Source organism: Chiloscyllium punctatum, chromosome 1, assembly GCF_047496795.1.
Source record: "Chiloscyllium punctatum isolate Juve2018m chromosome 1, sChiPun1.3, whole genome shotgun sequence".
Lineage (NCBI taxonomy): Eukaryota > Metazoa > Chordata > Chondrichthyes > Orectolobiformes > Hemiscylliidae > Chiloscyllium > Chiloscyllium punctatum.
Window position 1 is genome coordinate 33,296,811 of NC_092739.1, and position 23,012 is coordinate 33,319,822.

Consider the following 23,012-nt stretch of genomic DNA (forward strand, 5'->3'; position numbering starts at 1 on the left):
ACTTCACCTGAAAGGTATGTTTGGGCCCTTGGATACTGAGAAGGTAAATGGACAGATATGGCACCTTCGATGGTTGCAGAGGAAGGTTCCATGGGGCTATCGGTGGGGTGTTGGGAGTGAAGAAAGAGTAGACCAGGGTGTCCTAGGGGAACAGTCTCTGTGGAAGGTAATCAGAGGAAGGGAATGGAATTGTCTTTACCTACCATCCCATCAGCATCTACATCTAGAAGATCACCAGTTGCCATTTCTGTTACCTAATGTGAGATACCACCACTAGACACCCATTCCCCTTCCCCTCCCTTGTCCACTTTCTGCAGGGACCGTTCCCTCTAGGACACCCTGGTCCATTCTTCCTTCACTCCCAAACCTCCCCCACTCCACAGAACCTTCCCATGCAACTGCTGAAGGTGTAACACCTACTCATTTGCCTCCTCCCTCTTCAGTGTCCAAGGACACAACCATACCTGCCAGGTGAAGTAGCAGTTTACCTGCACTTCTCATAATCAAGTCTACTGTATTTGCTGCTCACAATGTACTCTCCTCTACATTGGGGAAATGAAGTGTACACTGTGTGACCACTTCGCAGAATATCTATGTTCTGCCTGCAAAAAAAGACTCTTTGATCTTCCAATTGCCTGTCACTTTAACATGCCACTGTGTTCTCTGGCCAACATCTGTTTCAGAGTCGCTGTAGTGCTCCAACCAAGCTTAGCCTAAGATGGAAGAACAATGCCTCATTTTCCACTTGGGGCAGCCCTCCAGACTCAACATCGAGTTCAATAATTTGAGGGTCTGAACTACCCATGTCCTAGCCCAAATAGACCAGACTTGTTATCACATAGTCTGCCATTACACATTACTTATTGTTAGCCACTAGCAGTCTCCTATTCACTCTTCCAGACAGATTGTTATTGACTCCTTTGTCTATCCAACTGTTATTCTCTCTGGGCTTTATCTTTACCTATTGTTTACTCCTTGCCCCCTCCCAACCCCATCTTTTGCATATATACTGACATTTTCCTAGCTATCATCAATTCTGAGGAAGGCTCACCTGACCTGAAATGTTAACTCAGATTTCTCTTCTCAGATGTTGCTAGACCTGCTGAGATTTTCTGTTTTTGTTTATGATGTACATTACGTGAACACAGTAGGGAACAGCAATAAACTGAGAGGCCTACCAACACTCGGTTTGTGTCAACTGAACTGGAAATTCATACTTCAACCCACTTTCTCTGTTGTATGAAATATACTTCATATGATATTAATTTTCAGATGTGCATTTGATGAGTCTTTGGAACATCAGTAACCTTAATTCATTAGCACAACTTTCAAATGTAATTTTAATTTTAAAATAACACAACAGGCCTGGCGGACAGATTTGAGGAGTACCCTAAACTCCGTGAACTGATCAGGCTGAAGGACGACCTAATTTCCCAAACCAACACTCCCCCTATGTGAGTATTTCTCTGTGGAAATTTTATGACTGATCTCATGTAAAATACAGCTGAAGAAAAATAGTATGTGAAGTTGTTAGCATTTCAGGCTTAAATAAGGATCTTACTGTGAAGTAATGAGCTCTCTAGGCTGCAGAGCTATGCAATAATGTGGAATTCACAGCACAATCCACGCAAGTGTTGGCTGTGTCAAAGATGTTCTGAGCTGTAGGAAAAGAGAGTTTTAGGTCCTCTGCGATTAAAACACATCACCTGTGCAGTAGGTTTTGAAATGGAAATTCCTTTCCCTGTATTTCTCCTATTGTGCCCTCTAGGTTTAAATGTCGTCTGATAATACACACTTCTATTTTAGCCCCATGCCCAAGAAAAAAATGTACTGGAATTGGAGGCAAACAAGAGAAGGTTCACTAGACTGAGGAGGAATTATCTTATGAGGACAGGTTGAGTAGATTGGGCCCATACTTGTTGGAATACAAAAAAATGAGAGGCAACCTTACTGGCATGTAGAAGATTCTTAGAGGACTTGGCAGAGTGGATATGGAAAGGTTGTGTCCCCTGGTGGAAAGAGACTAGGATGAAGAGGCATAATCTCAGGATAAGGGATCAACCATTTAAAACAGATGAGGGATTTATTTTCTGAGCATAGTGGATCTGTAAAATTCTTTGCCACAGAGAGCTGCTGAGGCTGTGTTGTTAAATATGTTCAAGGTTGAGATAGACATATTGTAGGAAATGAAGATTATGGGGAAAGACAGGAAAGAAGTTCAGAATTCAGATAAGCCATGATCTCATTGAATAGTGGAACAGATTCAATAGCTGACCTACTTATGCTCCAATGTCTTGTGCTGTTACTAATGTTTTCAACTATATTTGTTACTTACACACTTTGGGTTGTTAAAAGAAAAAAGCTTTACATTGTGACAATGCTGTCATTTTAAAAAGGTTATTTTGTCCTTGGTTTTTTTTTCAAGAGAGGTTATAAAGGCAGAGGTGTGGGAATGTCTAGTTTAACAACGACAGGGAAGTGGTCAGTTCTCCCAGTTCAGGTTTTTTCTAGTTTGGCTGAGCTGTAGCATTCACAAGATGCTGCATTCCTAGAAGGTTCCAAACTTTAGCAGATGATTCCTGACTGAGTTTCTCTCTGAAATCTCTTTGGAAGCTGTTCACTCCTCCCCATAAAATTTACCTTTTTGCCAAGGGGTGTGTTTATGGGATTGCAACAGTTCCTTAGTTAAGTTGCTGAATCAGGTTGGGTAAATTTTCCACTAGTTACGTTATTCTAAATTCTGTTTTCTTTTATTCGTGTTTCAACTGTAGTGTTTAAATAAATTGTTTCGTTTAAAGGCGAGTGGTTTGACCAGCTGTATCACACCTGGAGTATCCACTTCACATCTGCCTTTAAAATAAGAAAAAGTTCTGGTCTAGATGACCTTTTTAAAATAGTTTGAGGGGGTCTGGGTTGCTTCATAACAACATTTACAAAGTATCTTTAACATTCTCATGTATCATAATCATGTGCTTTTCTAAAAGCTGCCCCCAACAAAATGCTACTAATGAAAAATCATTGAGCTGATTACATCTGTTGCTAATTTGACATCAAGGTTCTTGTGAAAAACATTACATCTGGTGGAATGGGGTATGACTGGATGTTTAAAGATATGCTATGCTGATTATTAGCTAAATGGCATCATGGGATCTGAGAGTATTTGTGGAATGTCAATTTTCTCCACTGTTAAATTCCACATGTTGGAGAAAATAGTTTGTGTAACTTGTAGATATTTGGACCTCTGCTTTAATTCCTTGAGTATGTTCTAATTTATTGTGCTACTTTAAAAATTTAGAAAGAAGAAATTCTATGCATGTTCATTTCTAGTTTGCTGTCTGTGGAATACATTAATGTGATTGGCTGGTGGCATATTTGATGACATCACTATTGCTGAAAGCCTGAAAATCTCCTTGACTTGTACCAGATTCACATTGACTTTGTTTCACAGTTGACTGCTAAATGCAAGTCCATGCTCTTTGTTTTAATTTAAATTATTCATTGCATGTGGTTTTATTATCCCATCAGCCTCTTTTTTGGTTCACTAGCCCATCTGAAGTATTGAGTCTAAAAGATAGTATTTTATTAGTACTGTATGGTGCGCGATGCACACAAGTTTGCAGAGAAATCTGGCATACCCATTCCAATTCTGACCAAGTTCCTGATGATGTTTATGCTAGGGAAACACTTGTATCACCAACAGATATTCATAAAATATAGTTATAATTAAGTTTACAATTCTTTTTATAAATAGGTATTTACCAGCTGACCTAGAAACATTTGATATTAGAGACCTGAAATGCAAGTTTGATGTTATTTTGGTGGAGCCACCTTTGGAAGAATATTACAGAGAAACTGGAGTAACAGCTGTTGAGAAGTGCTGGACATGGGATGATGTGAGTTGTGTAGATTTGCTGACAATGTTTTATTTTATTTATGATCATTATACAGTAGATTATCATTTGAAAATGTTTCTCATTTGTAAGACTGGTCCAGGGAGTGTCCTGTATTCTGAATTAACTAGCAGTCAATTACAAGGAGATTTTCAGGCTTTCAAAAGTAACAGCTGTGCCACCCATTTTGCCCTTTTTTAATACCTGATTACTTGGAGATAAAGCCATTTCAAACCATTAACACTTGTTCTTCAATAATGTTGTTAGCATTACTAAGAAGAGATTTAGTTGAAATAGCACTAAACATAATAAAATCTGATAGGCTGAAGAAATTAGTTGACTTATTTCAAAGCTTTATACATTATAAATCACAAGATGCATAAGCAAAAAAAGTTTAGTTTCTGTTTAAAAGAAAGCGTTTTTAAAAAGGAGCAGGAGTTTGAACTACCTTTGCCAGCATAAAGCTGTAGCTGATATGATCTTGACCTCAAACCCACTTTCCTGCTCCCCGATCTTTGAATCTCTAATAGTTCAAGAATCTGTTGTGGTTCTGTTCGCCGAGCTGGGAATTTGTCTTGCAACGTCTCGGCGAACAGAACCACAACAACGAGCACCCGAGCTACAAATCTTCTACCAAGTTCAAGAATCTCTCTGCTTTGAATATATGCAATGTCCCAGTCTCTGCAGCTGTCTAGGGTTCAAACTTCCCAACACTACACAATTCTTCCTGATCTCATCCTTTAAAAGGCAGCCCTTATCCTTAAACTAAGCCTCCAAGTTCTAAAATCTTTCACAATAGAGATTGTTGTGCATGCACTCTGCTCCAAGGTTGCCACTCAGGTTAAAGTACTTTCCTTTGTCTGGAGGCATGCCCAGCAAGAAAGGAAGATGATCAGTGACTTTCTCCATTCTGCTGGCATAAATGCCATCATCTTTCCCATAACACACACTCACTGTAGTTCTGCAACTGTGCCCACCAATGTTTTTACTGTACCCTTTCACTGTTGCCTGCAACATCACTTTCTCTTACTGCCTGCTGTCTGCTGTCTAATCACTCAATGCAGCATCACCTCAGTTGCAGCAAAAGTAAGAGCTGTGCCACCCATTTTTCCCTTTTTTAATACCTGCCTCTCCCTTATTCCTGGAGGAAAGCAGTCCCCATTAGAAATAGTGCAGAAAGAGTTAAGATGGGTGGTGGCTGCTTAGTTTCTCATCCCTTATGAGGAGAGAATCCCTAAGTTGAATGATTGATAGGCTGGTTTACTGTGCCCACACTCCTGGACTGGTCTCAGAGGCTACCCTTGGCCTGAAGAAGGTTAACTCTCTTTTCTCTCCAGAGATGCTAGTAGACCTGCTGAGATTTTGCAACAATTTTTCTTTTGATTTCTGTCCTTGACCTAGTATGCCAGAATCTCTGAGCAAAGGCTTACCCCTCTTGACTTGACTGCAACTTCTGACAACTGCAGCAAGGCAAGACAGGAGCAATATCTCTAGCTGAGACTGCAAAGTGCAAAAAGGCATACCAGGGATCTCCTGAGCATCAACATAGGCTCAGAGTGGGTGAGTGCTGTGATTGCAAGCAAAAAGCCTAGAGGTTTAGCCTGGTCCAATCCCTGAGCGTATAATATTCTTGCAGGAGCGTTGCAGTGACAGATGCTGGTGCAAATTATCCTGTAATGGATTGGAGATGTGCCATGATCATCACTTCCTTTTACTACTTTATTTAGGCTGGGCAGACTTCTAAGCGCTCTCTGCATTTGTTTTGAGAGTTCAGACTCACTGTCGCCACCACTTCCTTATTCATGTCAGGTGAAGCCTCTTCTGCTTCTCTACCTCTCTGCCCACCTTTTTTTATTCTCAAATTTCTCTGTTCATAGGCCGTGAGCTGCAAGATAGTAAAGTGTGCAGCCCTACGGCAGACTGAGTGAGTGTTGTTGAATGGCAGCTGCTTGCTGAGTCTCAAAACCAAGAAAAAAAGGACCAAAGGTGAGACAACATGAAAGAGGGTAATTTGGGTGATCAGTGACCGTTTTGAGAGATGAAGAAGCTGGGGTTGGAGAGTTTGATTGAGGAAAGAGCTGTAAAAGAGAAATTCCAGGAGGTTCTGGAGCTCTCTAATCACCTTGAGTCTTTGGGCTTTTGGAAAATTTCCCATGACAGCTTCAGGAGGGAGAGTCCTGTCGATTGTCTTGCTTCACCCTGGGTGAGGATTTCATTCGAGACTACAGATCACAGGATTCTTCAAGCAGTTCCACTGCAAGGTGCCAGATATGCATGGCTAATTAAAAAAAAAACCTGCATCCATATCAGACATTTCAACTGGGCAGCACCAATGAAAGCTTATGGCTCATGGCACAAATACCGAGCTCATTCATCAGCCTTCGTGCATTAACTAGTCCTGTATCTTGTCACTGGAATAGGAGCTGCCCCATTATCAGCAACATTATTTAAAGCTATCTACTGTATGACAATTTTTATTTCTCTCAATCTCTTCTCTGTTTGTGACTCCATTTGGGTTGTGCTGTTTGGTTTGGGACCAACATTTACATTGGCTACACTTTATTTATATACTTAAAAATGTACTTTCTTTATTTTTGTGTTTTTTTTTTCTCTTTTTTTGTTATACTGACTGTATTTGATTTCTCTCAAAATTCTGATCTACCATGAAGCTTCACAACATTGTATGCATTCTCTTTCAATTTAATACAATACTAAACACCTTTAGCCATGGGTGACTCATCCTTGTGTAGATTTTCTTTCTTCATCAAATATATATTTGTTGAGAATTATGAAATAGTACCTTTAAATGTCTGCCACTGCTTATTCAGCAGCTTTCTTTGAAATCTGTTTTCCCTGTTCACTGTAGCCAAGTTCAGCTTCATACTTTTTTTATTTATAATAGCCTTTAAATTTAGTCACTAGTTTCAGAACAAAAATTTTTGTTCTCAAGTTGAAGTGGAATTCACGATGTTATGTTCACTGTTCCTTAAAGAATTATTTGCTATTAGATCAGATAATCAATCCTGTTTCATTGGATATTACTAATTCTAAAGGAGCCTATTCCCTGGTTGGTTTCTCAACATATTGACTGTTTTTTAGAACAATATATTGCATGAACTTGTCTTCAAGGTTACCTCTATCAGTTTTATTTGTCAAATCAATATAAACAATTTAAGCCATCTAGGATTATTGCAACACCTTTGTTAAACCCCTCATTGTTTCTTGATTCGAGTTCTGCCTTAACATTTCATGCCAAATGGGAGTATGCTAACTATTATAATCAGTGATTTATTTCCCTGTGTTTTTTAAACTTGGCTCGCGAAGCTTGCAAGATTAGGGTCGTTCCCTCACCACCAGACGCTTGGAGGAAGAACGCCTCATCTTCCACCTCGGAACCCTTCAATCCCAGGGCATCATTGTGGACTTCAACAGTTTCCTCATTTCCCCTTCCCCCACCTCACCCCAGTTCCAAACTTCCAGCTCAGCACTGTCCCCATGATTTGTCCTACCTGCCTATCTTCTTTTCCACCTATCCACTCCACCCTACCCCCACCCCCAACCTATCACCTTCATCCCCTCCCCCACTCACCTATTGTACTCTATGCTACTCCCTCCCCACCCCCACCCTCCTCTCATTTATCTCTCCACCCTTCAGGCTCTCTGCCTGCATTCCTGATGAAGGGCTTTTGCCCGAAACGTCGATTTTACTGTTCCTCGGATGCCTGAACTGCTGTGCTTTTCCAGCACCATCTAATCTAGAATCTGGTTTCCTGCAACTGCAGTCCTTGTTTTTACCTGCCCATTGTCTATGCTGCATGCTCAGTGCCAAGGCTAAGGGCTTCTCAGGACTAGAGAAAGATTTGGTGTGGGAGGGGAAGGTCCAGTAAAAATGGTTCAACTAAATTCTAGGCTCTTAGTTGAATGCACATTGCTTTCAAAATGAGAAGAGTTGATTGCACAAATCTAAGTAAGTATGATCTAACAGCTATTACAGAAGCATGGTTACAAGGTGACCAAGGCACATTTAGAGATGCCTGTAATTTCAGGAGAACAGGCAGAAAGCAAAAAAAGTTGGAGTCTCTCTATTAGAAGGATGGCATCAGTAAGGTAGTGACAAATTATCATAGATTTTACACTAATGTTGGGCCACTATCATTGGTCCAATATCATTTATTGTATCCGTTGCTCCTGATGCGGCCTCCTCTACATTGGGGAGACTGGACATCTCCTAGCAGAGCACTTTAGGGAACATCTCTGGGACACCCGCACCAATCAGCCACACCGCCCTGTGGCCCAACATTTCAACTCCACCTCCCACTCAGCCGAAGACATGGAGGTCCTGGGCCTCCTTCACCGTCGCTCCCTCACCACCAGACGCCTGGAGGAAGAACGCCTCATCTTCCGCCTCGGAACACTTCAATCCCAGGGCACTGTCCCCATGACTTGTCCTACCTGCCTATCTTCTTTTCCACCTATCCACTCCACCCTCCCCTATCTCTTTCCCCCCCCTCCTTGACCTATCACCTTCATCCCCTCCCCCATTCACCTATTGTACTCTATGCTACTTTCTCCCCACCCCCACCCCCACCCTCCTCTCATTCATCTCTCCACCCTTCAGGCTCTCTGCCTGTATTCCTGATGAAGGGCTTTTGCCCGAAACGTCGATTTTACTGCTCCTCAGATGCTGCCTGAATTGCTGTGCTTTTCCAGCACCACTCTAATCATAGACAATGGGCAGACAATCTCTGCTTAAAGACAGCATTATTTACTTAAGTGCAGTGTTAAACATCACTGCATTCCTTTTTAGCCCTGCACTTGAATGGCTATCTGCACAATAATACTGCGATATGCTTGCTCAGCCTCCATGCATCCCACATAGTCTGCACAAACCTTGTATCCCTTGGGCAGGTTTTAGACTCCTCCAGTGCTGCTTTCTGGGTCCCCGTATCGGATTCACTCATAGTCACACCTACTTATCTTGACTGTATCTGATATATTTGACCTGAGGAGAGTGACTGCATCTTAGAATAAAATGTTCAGGTAATGGCCAACTTCTCCCTCTCTACTGCATTGCAGTGTCCAAAACTCAGACCCTAACCTATGAATTCTGAACCAAAATTCCTTGAATTGCATGACAGATGCAGTCATTGTGGACCGCACTAGTCTTCATCAAGTTCTACAGCTACAACATATTCAACTGCCTGTATTTCTATTATACTTAATTAGGATTTTGACTTTTGAAATCAGTTTGTGGTTTGCTTTTAATCAATCTTGTTTAATTTATTAAAATTAGTTTTTTAGGTTTATCCTGTTACTTCACCATCTTATTTTGACTTTTTTTAAATATTAAAGTATCCCCAGCTCTCTGAATGGCTGCATGCCTCAAATTCCCCTGCATTTTGAAAAAAATCTATACTGGTATGTAGTTCCATTGCCTCTATATATTCTTAATAATTCACTTGCTCTTCTACTTTCCTGATTGTTTTAAATCAAGGAAAGCAATTTTTTTTTTAAATCAATGTCCAAGTTTAAAAAGGAAATAAAACACAAATCTATCTGTAACTCTCTCTGGTAAGCTGAACCTGCTGGTGCATTTGGCAACTGCTTGACAAATTCCTATAGCTTTACCAAATGATTTATATTAATGGGGAATGGACAAAAGGAAAGTTACGACTTTGTATCTAGGCTTTAATTGACATTTGAATCAATGATTGTGAAACTTAGTTGTTTTTGAAAGATTGTACTAGCAGCACTTTAAAGAAAAGGTAAAAAAAATTATAAAATATAAGTTTGAAGCCGAAAGACACACGTCTGCATCATTCTTTATTATCTGCTTTTGATGGCAGTATCAGAGCAGCAATGTTCAATAGCACAAATCTTGTTAGTGTGCTAAAGCATAAGTGTCAAACACTTGTTGCGCAAAATCCTGTCTTGGTTAATTTATCATAGAATCCCTACAGTGTTAAACCAGGCTATTTGGCCCATCAAGTCTATGCCTCTGAAGAGCATCCCCCCTAACTCTATCCATATAAGCCTGTATTTCCCATGGCTAACTCACCGAACATTATGGGCAATTTAGCATGGCCAATCCACCTAACCTGCACGTTTCTGGATTATGGAAAGAAACTGGTGCACCTGAAGAAAACCCATGGGGAGAATGTGCAAACTCCATGCAGACAGTTGCTTGAGGGTGGAATTGAACCTGGGTCCCTGGTGCTGTGAAGCAGCAGTGCTAACCACTGAACCATCTTGCAGCCCTTACCACTGTGTGTACAACTATAGCTCTGGATAAATGCAGTTTTTAAAAGTTGAAAATTGAACAGTATGTAAAGAAATACAGGAGAAATCAGAGGCCTTTTGAAATATGGATGCAAAGATGTGTACAGAAGTTCCACATACAGCCCATAAGGCAAATGAGGAGGTGCTTAAATTTGCAAGAGCCAGAAGAATTATAAACAGCAATATTCAGAAAAACAAATAGCAGTATTTTGCCCATTCAGTTACATCTGAAATGGAAAATGAATATTCATCTCATGTGTTTAGGTGTCTACATTCACCTAATCTTCCAAACAAAACCCTTCACTTAACAATTGAAAATGAGGCTTTGCAGCTGCATATTAATTCATTCACATTGCATTCAAGAATAGGAAGCAAATCTACTTCAATCTTGTAATGCTAAAAAGTGAGTTTTATAGCACGTCTTTTTTTTGGGTAGCACACTGGAAATCAAATCCTGCTAGATCTGGAGTCATTTCAAAAGTTAAAGATTTTATTAAAGTACAAAAGTGCCTAGTTTACCTGTCCTTTTAAGACCCAGGTGATAGAAAATACTAATCAGGTTTCTGTAGCTGGATTTACTATTTATTACAAGTAAATGGATTCTGGGCACAGATCTATAACTGTGAACTGTCAGCATATAACAGTGCTGATTAAAACTGTAACCGTTCATAATTTTTTCTATTCCCCCCCGAAAAAATAAAAATGTGTGGATATATAGAAACATATACAGGAAAAACTGAGGTTAGTTCAGTGGTTCCTGGCTAGTTTGCTGAGATGATCCTTTGGCTTGCCAGGGCGTGCTGCTTCATGACTTCTCCTCCAGGTACTTTCACTTGACTGCGGGAAGCATAGAGTGACTGGCTCATAGTTTATAAAGTCTCTGACTTTCTGGTTAAAAGCAACAGCTTACAATAACTGTGAGGGAACTAAAATAGCTTTCTTCAGGCTTTAGGTACTTAGTTATTGCAGAGACAAGGACTCCTGCACCCCCTACCTTGCCATTTCTGGAGGTCCAAAGGCTCTGGGTTATGCCATGCAGACTCAAGCTGTTCATTTACCTGGGAGTCCTATTGTTGGATCGAAAGCATTTGTCATTGGTCTGTGGTGTTATGACTAGTTGCCAACTTGTTGCCAGTTGTAGTCTACTTTGTACACGCCACTGGCATCAGTTCATATGCAATTCATGTTCACCCACTGGTTGAATAAATATTTTCCATGAGTGCCGGAAGCTTGCTTTTAAAAAGTGCAGCATCTCTTCCACAATTTCTTTTTAAAAGTAACAGTTCTTTTCCCATTTTGGTCCCCAATCAAAGATACAGAAATATGAAAAAAAAGTAATCTTTATAATATGCAAAATTAGACAGCTACCTGCTGTAAGAAAGAAATATAGTGTTTTTTTAAGTATGATCAAGTTTTGTAAATATTCTTCACAGTGCTTAAGATAAATCATTTTGTCAACATGATAACTCACCACTCAAGTGCAGGCCCATGTGCTGTCTATGTGAGAACTATGAATTTTGTTCCATTGTAAATTGTGCACAATAGCTTTATCCTGTTTGAAGTTCTTCCTCCCTTAGAGTGTCCTCTTTCTCCAGAGTAAAAGCTACTTCTAAATAAAACTTGCAATATTAGTTTAAAATTTGACTCAAGTAATATCTTCTCCTGGACAAAATTTGTTATAAATTTTACAATATATACTCACTGGATCATCCATTACCTTACTCAAAATAAGTGCTACAGTTTGTATACTGGACCTCCAATTTAACGTGGTCAGATTTGCACAAGGACCAGATGGCTTCAAGTCGCTATTCAATTATATGAATTGAATCTGCAAACACCTAGAGTTGGGGAAAATCTTTATAGGAGAATCACAGGTTTCATTTAAGATGCAGGTACATAGTTATTTGAAAGTGGAGTTGCAGGTAGTTAAGATAGTGAAGAAGGTGTTTGGTATGCTTGCCTTCATTGGCCAGTGCATTGCACGTAGAGGTTGGGAGGTCATGTTGCGGATGTCTAGGATATTCGTTAGGCCCCTTTTGGAATATTCTGTTCAATTCTGGTCTCCATGCTATAGGAAGAATGTTGTGAAATTTGAAAGGATTTAGAAAAGATTTACAAGGATGTTGCCAGGATTAGAGGGTTTGAACTATAAGGAGAGGCTGAATAGACCGGGGCAATTTTCCTGGGAGTGGCAGAGGAAGTGGTGGAGGCTGGTAGAATTACAAAATATGTGAAAAGGTTTGTAGCTCGGGTGCTCGTTGTTGTGGTTCTGTTCGCCGAGCTGGGAATTTGTGTTGCAGACGTTTCGTCCCCTGTCTAGGTGACATCCTCAGTGCTTGGGAGCCTCCTGTGAAACACTTTTGTGATCTTTCCTTCGGCATTTGTAGCAGTTTGAATCTGCCGCTTCCGTAGCAATGAAAGCAACCACCCCAACACACACAAAAGAAGTTGCATCAAGACACTATTCAAAAGGGCCACAACACACTGCAGTATACCAGAACTGCAAAAAGAGGAAGAAGAACACCTATACAATGTATTCGCCAAAAACGGATACCTGCGCAATTTCATCAACAGATGACTAACTGAAAGACAACGGAATGAGGACATGCCACAACCCAAAGGACTAGCCACGTTACCATACATCAGGAGCATTTCCGAACTGACAGCCAGACTACTGCGACCATTAGGACTCATAACAGCACACAAACCAACAGCCACTCTCAGACAACAACTCACCAGAACGAAGGACCCGATACCCAGCTTGAGCAAAATCAATGTAGTGTACAAAATCCCATGCAAGGACTGCACAAAACACTACATAGGACAAACAGGAAGACAGCTAACGATCCGCATCCCATGAACACCAACTAGCCTCGAAACGACACGACCAGCTATCCTTCGTAGCCACACACGCAGATGACAAGCAACATGAATTCGACTGGGACAACACTACTATTATAGGACAAGCCAAACAGAGAACAGCCAGGGAATTCCTAGAGGCATGGCACTCATCCATAGATTCAATCAATAAGCACATCGACCGGCCACTACAGTGGACAGCTGGAACTGACAACCGGAAGCGGCAGATTCAAACCACTACAAATGCCAGAGGAAAGATCACAGAAGCGCTTCACAAGAGGCTCCCAAGCACTGAGGATGTCACCTACGAAACGTCTGCAACACAAATTCCCAGCTCGGCGAACAGAACCACAACAGAATTACAACATTTAAAAGTCACCTGGATGGTGAATAGGAATGATTTAGAAGGAGATGGGCCAAATGCTGACAAATGGGACTAGATTTATTTAGGAGGTCAGGTTGGCCTAGACGAGTTGGACTGAGGGGTTTGTTTCCGTGCTGCACATTTCTGGGACTCCATGACTCTAAAGTGGGTTCTGTATTCTTTTGCATGACTGAATTGGAAAAGGATGTCTCTACTGCAACTTGGCAGTTCTACTAGCTTCACTGCAACAATGTCAAAGAATTATTTGATGTGGCATAGTGCTATCCTTGGGGACAGAGTTGCAACGCTGTTTTTTTTTCTTTCTCTGGAATTATTCTGGTTCACAGTCTAATAAAGTTAGCGTTCTGCCAAAGCAAGAACGTCTGACCTTTTGAGATGTGGTTTCACTGAACTATAGGTTGGTCTTTGCTTGACTTAGTTTATCTACTAGAGTGGAATGGCAGTTAGGAGTTGGCAGGGTGGTCCAATATGTTTATTTTGCAGCACTCTTTTGTGGCAGTGCTGAAATTAAAACAAGGTAGACTTTGACCCTCAAGAGGCATAAAGACCATGATTTCCTTTTGTACCTCTGGTACGAAATGCTGCAAATGGTAAACATAAATGTGCCACGTTTCCTACTTCTGCACTGATTACAGACAGGTTTGGTTCCTGCCTCATCACATAGAGACCCTCTGTGCAATTTTCATATTATAGTATTTTTTCAATGTGGGGAGATTTTTGATTAGAAGTGGCTCTTTACAAATTATTATTTTTGAAGTGAAATATTTATGTGACCAGCAAGTATGTATTTGCTGTTATCACAGCTTTCGAGAGCAAATGATATATGCGTTATAAATATTGAGACACAACTGAAAGGAAGGAGGAGAGTTCTGATACTGTTTAGTGATGTCAGTGGGTCTTTTAGTTATTGTAAACTGTGAAAGGTTTGTAGCAATAAAATCAGCAAAATCATGCTGAGTAACTAGATTTACAAATCTTTCAAGACGTTACTGTAGCTTTTGGTCTATTTGTCTTAATCACATGATTGACACCTATTAAATTAAATGTTTATTTCTCTGCCCATTCTTATTTTGCTTTCGTATATTTGTAAATATCAGACCAGTATTGGATACCGTTTTGCAAAGGTACTTCTACCATCAACTTTAATGTATAAAAATAATTTATTACAAAAGAGATGATCCTGAGAGCAAATCATACCTCAAATGGAAAGAGGTTGTAGAAAAGTAACCCAATAGTCCACAAAAGGTGAGGAGATGAATTCAAGTCTGTACCCAGCAAAAATACTGACAATGTATTTATGAATAATGGAGAATTAGTTTATGGTGTCCAAGAAAAATTTTGCAAGTAGTTATTTTTAAATTGAGAAGAAAGCATCTTCATAGCAATCTGTTTTTCCTCCAATAGATCATGAAGTTGGAAATTGAAGAAATTGCAGCTCCAAGGTCATTTGTCTTCTTGTGGTGTGGCTCTGGGGATGGTCTCGACCTTGGAAGAGTGGTAAGTTGTAAATCAACAACAAAATCTCTTCATTTACTAAATGGTCTATTCAGATGATCAGTTTGTCTGGTTTACTGCTGACCAATTGTTTGCCATCAATGGATGGAGTATATTGAGCCTTGAGCTGATTACACAATTCACCCTGATCACTCTAGTGTGCTGTTCCTTGTTTAACATTTTGATCACAATTTTTTTAAACTGTGATAGCAAGAAGATATTTTTCTGCATTTTCAGTTAAATTATATATTGAAAACAATCCCCTGTCAATTTTTTTGATCAAGATAATTAATATCTAGTAAATTTTATTAAGAAATAGTAGCCATACATTGTCATCAATGGACAGAATTTCTTATCTGAAAATCTATTAATACTGCAGGGATTAACATTCCACTGTTCAAACATTTGTTAAAGTTTGCACACTTTAATTATTAACCCTAAGAAATCCTTCCTTTTGTAAACCCTGATTCATGTTTTGCCATTGTTAACATTTTTAACTGCTTTTAATAAGACTTTTTAGAATTAATATTCTTACATAGTTTAAAGCTTTTAAGCCAGTTTTTCCCCAGATCATTTTTATTACTCTGATTTTAATACTATGTGAGTAAGTGTGTACTGGTTGTGCTTTGAATATAATTGCATTTTGTTATTGTGATCAAATGATGCAATTGACTACATTTTATCAACTTTACAGCTAAATTATTGAAAGGTGTCACATTTTATTAAACTGGCAAGTTCCCGAGTTAAAACAAAATCAAAATGTACGAGGAGAAAATGAGGACTGCAGATGCTGGAGATCAGAGCTGAAAATGTGTTGCTGGAAAAGCGCAGCAGGTCAGGCAGGATCCAAGGAGCAGGAGAATCGACGTTTCGGGCATGAGCCCTTCTGAAGAAGGGCTCATGCCCGAAATGTCGATTCTGCTGCTCCTTGGATGCTGCCTGACCTACTGCGCTTTTCCAGCAACACATTTTAAAAATCAAAATGTACCCAAGTATGTGGTTTACAATTATCAGACCTCTCTTTAGAGATTTTGTTTTCATGCAAAAGTCATGTTTCATTGATTCTAGTGCCTTCGCAAGTGGGGCTTCAGGCGTTGTGAAGATATTTGCTGGATCAAAACCAATAAGAATAATCCTGGAAAAACGAAAACCCTGGATCCAAAGGCAGTCTTCCAACGAACAAAGGCAAGTGTCTTGTCTGACCTTGGGAGCAGCATTTTGTAGCGAGCCCAAACTGTTTCATTGAGTTTGCTCAGAATTCATGCAGCCATACAAAAAGAAACACCTGTTTTTCCTTCTATTGTCCAGTTGAACTGTATGGAGAATTGCAGTTCAGAATGGGTAATTAATTCCTCACCAATTCCTACAGCATTTGGTGTGAGATAATATGGAAGGCATTGATCGCTTGCGTAATTTGCTTTATGAAGCCCTTTTATAGCGTTGTGAATAGAGGTATTCACTTGTGCCATTGTGCTAACTGAAATGCAAAGTGGGAACGATGGAAAAAGGCCTTGAAAGTGACTATCCACTATTGAATGATGAGGTTCAGTAAAATTCAAACATGTTCCTCAACATTTGCCTGATGTTGTAGCTTAATAACACCCCATGCAATACCTCTGAACTCTAGTTTTAAAACACTTTCAGCTCAATTAAAATTCAACTCCTAGCTATAAAATTATCCTTTTTCTTTGAAATCTGACCCTGCATGAGTCCTACTACTAAGTGGAGGTGCATTACAAGAACTAGATTTAATTCCGTAAGAATTGTTTAGTTGTAAAATGTCTTTTCTGTTCTTCTTTTAAACAAAAAAAATCTCATGCAGGTTTCTAACTGAGAAGCAGTGCATGTCTATTAGTTTTGGAGTGCGAACTTATAATCGCAGTTCCCTTCATGAAAGGTTATTAATTTCAGCTGGGGCTTTGCTAGTGGAGAATACAAAAGTTTGCCATGGGGGTGGGGAGGAACATGCCACTGTTTATAACCATCACAACGACCATGTGAAAAAGACCCAGTATAATAAGAGTTGGTTGCCAGCTGTTTCTAATGTTGTTATATGCTCCCAGGAAACAGATTTTGGATAAAATCTAGCTTCAAACTGGTTATCAGGGCAAAACATTTTAGTACAGAAAAGAAATCGACCAGATCGTAGTATGGCAGTAAGTTATTCTGTTTAGGAAAATCACCAAAAAAAAACTTTACTTGCAAATAAGATATTTTTAATGTTCAGCATCAATTCACCAGATTTGAATAAAACCAAAAGAGCAACTAACTGAACACAAATGATACTCAGTTTGAAAGTGTTCACCGGGGTGTGCAGCGAAATCAAAAATCTATTTTAATCAAAGCAGTTCTTCTGCTTTTAGTACATGATATTTGAGTTGTTAACATTAACATCAGTTTATTTAGCATAATAAATGGATCCTCTATTGGTGGATTCATAGAATTCAAAATATAGTTTTAACTTTGATTCAGAATATATAATCTGATAAAAGCAGTTTTCTACTTTAGTTACATATTTGTGAAAAGTAGATATCATTGCAGAAACTGCTTTCTCTAGATTACTGCTAACTGTTAGTAAAATCAGTGCTTTAATTTATTTTAATGCGCGGCTTTCCACAGTCAGTACTTACAACACAGTGACTTGATTCTCCAGAAGGGCAACAGTGAATTACTGAGCATGAAGAATTGATGTGTGTCAGCATCCTGAGGAAGCCATAACTTGCGCACATGTAGTATTATTGCTGGAAGATTAAACTTCCAACTGTAGTACTTGTCCTACTTGGATTGCTGCTTTGTTTCTAGATAACTGATCCCACAATCACAGAAAATAGAGAAACCTGGACTTTTTACCATATGCTGACAGGATGTAACTGTTCAGTAATTTAGTTAGGATGTCAAAGCGCAGTGCTGATTGCAACAATGTTCAACTCCTCCACTGCTCTTGTACCTGAAAATGCAACCCACCCCCAACTAGCCTCCCCCTCCCAACACACACCCTTCCTACTCTCTTTCCCCCCCACCCCCCCACCCTACTTCCCCGCAACCTGTGGTCACTTAGGAAAGACTGTCCAGTATCGAAGGTGATGACCCAATTCAACCAATGTACACCAGTGAGCTGAAGACAGAACCTGAGGGAAGTGTTTTCAATTTGTGCAGGTGTGGCTTTGCTGCAGTTATGTTTGCTACTTTGCCTGTCAATTTGTTGCTTGAGGCAGGATCAGAGGTTTAAAGACTCCAAAATCAAATGATAAGTCAGCAGCAGGTGCACTTCCTCCAGTGTTGACCAGAAGGTCTGGGCCTATGTATTCCATAATTATTAAAGTCATAAAATTGCAGCACTCTGTTTCTACTTATACTGACATAGGTCAGAAGTTAATTTTGATTTTGTTTAGAAAGACGTCCCTTTGCTCTCTCAGGAAGAAATGATGTTTTATTCGTACAGAATTTTGCTCATGAGCATCTAACATAGAGCTTTGAAATATAGACATCACAATCCAGGAAGGATATATCGACTGAAGTTGTAGCACTGTTTCATTATATTGCTACTTGTACCTAAGATGGTATCATTTGTGGGGACATTATACACTTTTCACTGAACTTGTGTAGACATGACAATAACATTTAAATCAAATCAAACAGGCTGGGCTGAATATCTCCTTATGTACTTGTAATTTCTAAGATCCAATAAACATTGATCTTTACAAACTTTAATGGATCAGACATATGTCCATTATGAAATATTTTATTTACGGAGACAGACAACCATTTTGATGACAAAATGAAATGCACCCAAAACTCTCATGCAGCATTCTTTCAATATAAATTCCCTAATCTATTTAATTAGGAAATGTCTAATTTCCAATGTAGTGAAAATTTTATTTTTCAGGAACACTGCCTGATGGGTATCAGAGGAACAGTACGTAGAAGTACAGATGGTGATTTTATCCATGCAAATGTGGACATTGATCTGATAATTACAGAAGAGCCAGAGATTGGAAATCTCGAAAAACCAGTGGAAATATTTCATATTATTGAACATTTCTGTCTGGGACGAAGAAGGTTGCACATTTTTGGAAGGGATAGCACAATAAGACCAGGTGTGTAATTTAAAATTATTTGCGGGGGGGGGAGGGGGAGGGGGGAAGTATCTGTGCATTATTGAAAGCATTGTTCTGAAATATTGGGCGCATTCTGCTTCTTTATACAGCTTTTAAAATAGTTCATGAAAAAACTGTTGCATTCAAAGATCATTTTTCCTGGGCATTTGTGATAGCTGAATCAATAACTCAGTGAGCCAACAGACCAAAGGACTTTCACATTCTGGGTGTGGTGTGTTCTGTTTGGTTGATCTCCGTTGGGGTAGTAATTTTGATCTTGCTTTTTAACGAATCATTAGGTTAAGAATGAACTAACTTCTCAGTCATCCAGCAGCACCACTTTAAGTGCAAGTACTTTTATCCAGTTTGACCTTGGACTAAATTTATTGCCTATTCATGATTCTGGTAATGTGGCAGGATTGTTAAATGCTGCCCAAGAAGACTTGGGATAATTGTGGATTTTATAAGGTTTGTAGTTATTTCCTGTTAAATAGATGGTGGAGGGGTTAGAAATTAGAATGATAAAGAAGAGTGAATTTTATTTATATCTCACTTAACTGCTGAATACCTCAAAGCACTTATAACTAACTAAGTGCTTTTTCAAATGTTGCTGTTGCAGTGTAGGAAATGCAGCAGCCAATATGCATTCAGCAACCTCCCTCAAACAACAATGTAATAGAACTTATGTTTGTGATGTTAAGCGAGGGATAAGTATTAAACAGAAATGTACTTTCTTTAAAACACTTCCCATAAAATAATGCGTTTGTTCTGATTTCAATCTAGTTAACCTCCTCTGAACCATTTACAGTGCATTCACAATCTTCTTTTAAGTAGGCCAAAACTGCAAAATGATTGAGATTGGGCTCACTAATTCTCTCGATAACCAAAAGATAATATCCTTCCTTTTATGTTGAATTTCTCTTATAACAGAGATAACATCCCATTTGCCACCTTAATTACTTGCTGCACCTGTATATTAACTTTTTGAACTTGTGCACGAGAACATCAGATCAGTCTACATCTTGAAATTCCAGGCGTTCTCCATTTAAGCAGTACTCTGCTATTTTATTCTTTCTGCCAATGTGAACAACTTTACATTTTTTTCCACATAATCCTCCATCTGCAAGATTTCTGTCCACTTACTCAACCTGTCTATTATTCCAGTAATAGTATTGCTGACAGCACTCCAGTGCCTTTTAATGAAGCATATTTTAAGCTGAGAAATCAATATACCAGTTTAACCTGCCAAGCTAGCAGTAAGATAAATGTTCCCATTTCTTTTGAAATGTTGGCTTTATAAATTTAATGTAATTTTTAGTGTTGTTCTAGTGAATGTTACTTTAATGTATCTTTCCAAACATGGCAATTTTTTACCACTAGTTCTCAGAAATAGGTTGGGTACTCCTAACTCAGGGCTAACAAATCATTTGTCCAGACTTCATGCTGAAAATTCAATTCTTTTTGAATCATGTGTGCTATTTCAGTAGCAGTTGTTAGTTATACGTACCTTTGAAAAAAATCGGAAACAGAGGAGTTTAATGGTGTTAAATGTTGATGTTGCCTCAAAAACTCTGGATTGTAATCAATTTATTGCCTTGTCTTGAAGTTATGGCTGTACCTTTAAAGGTTAGTTAGCTACTTATTCTTTCATTCCTGGACATTTGAAAACAATATTTTTATTTGACTTTGGTGTTATAATTGATTCAAACTTAACTTTTTATGCAATTTTTAGATAATTTTGCATTTGCTTCAATCTTTCTTTTATCCCTTGTTTTTAGGTTGGCTCACTGTGGGTCCTAGTCTTACAAACAGTAACTTTAATGCAGAAGTCTATAGCTCATACTTCACTGGTACAAATGTGCACCTGACTGGTTGTACAGAGGAGATTGAGAGACTTCGTCCCAAGTCACCACCTCCAAAATCTAAATCAGATAGAGGAGGTGGAGCCTCTAGAGGTGGAGGAAGAGGTGGACCTTCAGCTGGACGTGGAGATAGAGGAAGAGAAAGAAATAGAGGAAACTTCAGAGGAGAAAGAGGGGGATTCAGAGGACGTGGAGGTGCCCATAGAGGCTTTGCTCGGTGATGACAGAACCCGAAAGAGAATTCATTTGAAATGACAATGGAAGCAGGATTTCAGAATCACAATCTGAATTCATTACTGCTCTAGTTTTTATTAAACTTTTTGATATATGCTACTTAACCAGGGAGTAATACTTCCATAAGAACAAAATGTACACAGGCAATGTGTACGTAAGCAATGGTTTGTGCACATTCGTCAATAAAAACATACTGTAATACTTAAAGTACAGTGCAGTTGCCATTAAATCTAATGCTGTAATTTCAGTTGTTTTTCAATTTAAAATTTATTGCAATGTCTTTTAAAGCTGTAAAATATCAAAAACCTTAAAATTTCAGAAGTTAAATACAATGGTTTGAGTTCATTGTTTCAAAGCTATTTGTATTTTCCCCTTGTGTATGTTTGGCTTAATCTTATTAGGTGACGTAGTGCAGGTTTCCCAGCTAGTTGGTGCAGCTCCTGTCAGACCTGTTCAAAATGATTTCTCTATGGTCAAGTAATAAACGCTGCCAACTTCAGTCTGATCATGTTGGAGCCAAGGCCATGTCCCAGTCTTCTCCATGCTATTCAAATATGTCAAAGTTAATGTAACCCTTTGCCTTTGACAATATGTAGGAGACATTATGATCCCATTATAAAAGCTGTAGTCAGCTCCTCTTTTTAACTCCCAAATTTTGAATACTTCCGTATAAGATTCAGATGAGGTGCATGATATTGATAAGTTTGTGTCTTGCATTGTAATGCTCCCACTTTCAGAACATAAACTTATAAACAACTTCAAGCATTGTTAATTTAAGTCTTTCATACACAGCCCATTAAAGAAAGAAACAAAGGCAGAATATTCTATTTGTTTCAAATGATAAACTTCTAAGTCTTTTGCATTATCCATTACAATTTGTTGTTAGCAGTTTCATGGTAATATCTTTCATTGAAAATTTTCCCAAGTACAATGTCTAGAAAGAAATTGAAGGATGAGTAAAGCTCTAATAGTGACAAATTAGAGCACAGCTGATCATTGTAGAGCAGATGACCAAAAAGCAAATTACTGAGTGAAAAATCTCTAAATGAGTAGCAAGGAGTATTGGGACCATATACATTATTGAGCAGATGGTTTCAAAAGCTATCCAATTCATTTAATTTTGCTTCCTAAGTAAATCGTCCTGACAGCCGCAGTAGTTCGTACAAATCTGTAAAAGCATTTTACTGTCGATTGAGCTTTTTATTTTAAATAGAGTTCTAGCTTTGATTTTTAACAAAGAAAAACTAAATGAATGAATATTTTCAAGAACTGTCAGGTTAAAAACCAAGCACTCTGGTGATAAAACCTATTTGATGTCTTCAAATTTTGTGGCGTGATGACACCAAGTTTGAATGAGTTTCTCCCTTATCCCATCTGATCAATCAGGCTATTTTGGCAGTCTCTGACCCTTTGGTTAAGAATAAAAGAAATTAAAATAAGTTTCATGTCCTTTATTTTCATTTGTTTTGTGGATTGTGGAACTGTTAGCTTTGTTAATTAAATTTGCTGGTTGAAAGTACTTGAAACATTGTATTTACTTTCAGTACAGCAATAACTTATGGCATATCTGTTTTAAATGCAGGTTGTAAATGTGCAGTTTGTGATGAATTTTATTCCATGTAATCTAACCAGATTAGTTGTTTACTATACTGATAGTTGCAGGTTTTGTTTTGAAAGTGTTCAAGTATTTGACTGCTTTGTTCAGCAGTCTTGCAAGTGACAAGTGCAAGCGTGTTTTTTTAAAAACAAATCTATTCAGTTTTTAAAGATTAATGTAGTTGCCTACAGATATTTATGGCTTTGTTCCAGATACCCATGTTTGAAGAAATTGAGTGTCAGCCAGTTAATTTTAACATGTTAATGCTTTTATTTGTATATCCCCTCAACAATTGGGATTATCTGCTAGTTAAAT

General features: G+C 38.7%; 1 protein-coding gene across 3 annotated transcripts in view; it reads left to right on the plus strand.

The window, feature by feature from the left end:
* The window catches only part of mettl14 (methyltransferase 14, N6-adenosine-methyltransferase non-catalytic subunit), a 60,455-nt gene extending 37,916 nt beyond the window's left edge, over window positions 1-22,539 (plus strand). For all 3 annotated transcript variants that reach the window (XM_072589086.1, XM_072589096.1, XM_072589106.1), the window contains 6 exons: window positions 1,364-1,454; window positions 3,752-3,893; window positions 14,818-14,910; window positions 15,976-16,092; window positions 18,794-19,004; window positions 20,783-22,539. In XM_072589086.1, coding sequence (XP_072445187.1) covers window positions 1,364-1,454; window positions 3,752-3,893; window positions 14,818-14,910; window positions 15,976-16,092; window positions 18,794-19,004; window positions 20,783-21,087 — 959 coding nt within the window. In that variant the 3' untranslated portion in view covers window positions 21,088-22,539. The remainder of the gene's footprint in view (window positions 1-1,363; window positions 1,455-3,751; window positions 3,894-14,817; window positions 14,911-15,975; window positions 16,093-18,793; window positions 19,005-20,782) is intronic.
* The last annotated feature ends 473 nt before the right edge of the window (window positions 22,540-23,012 follow it).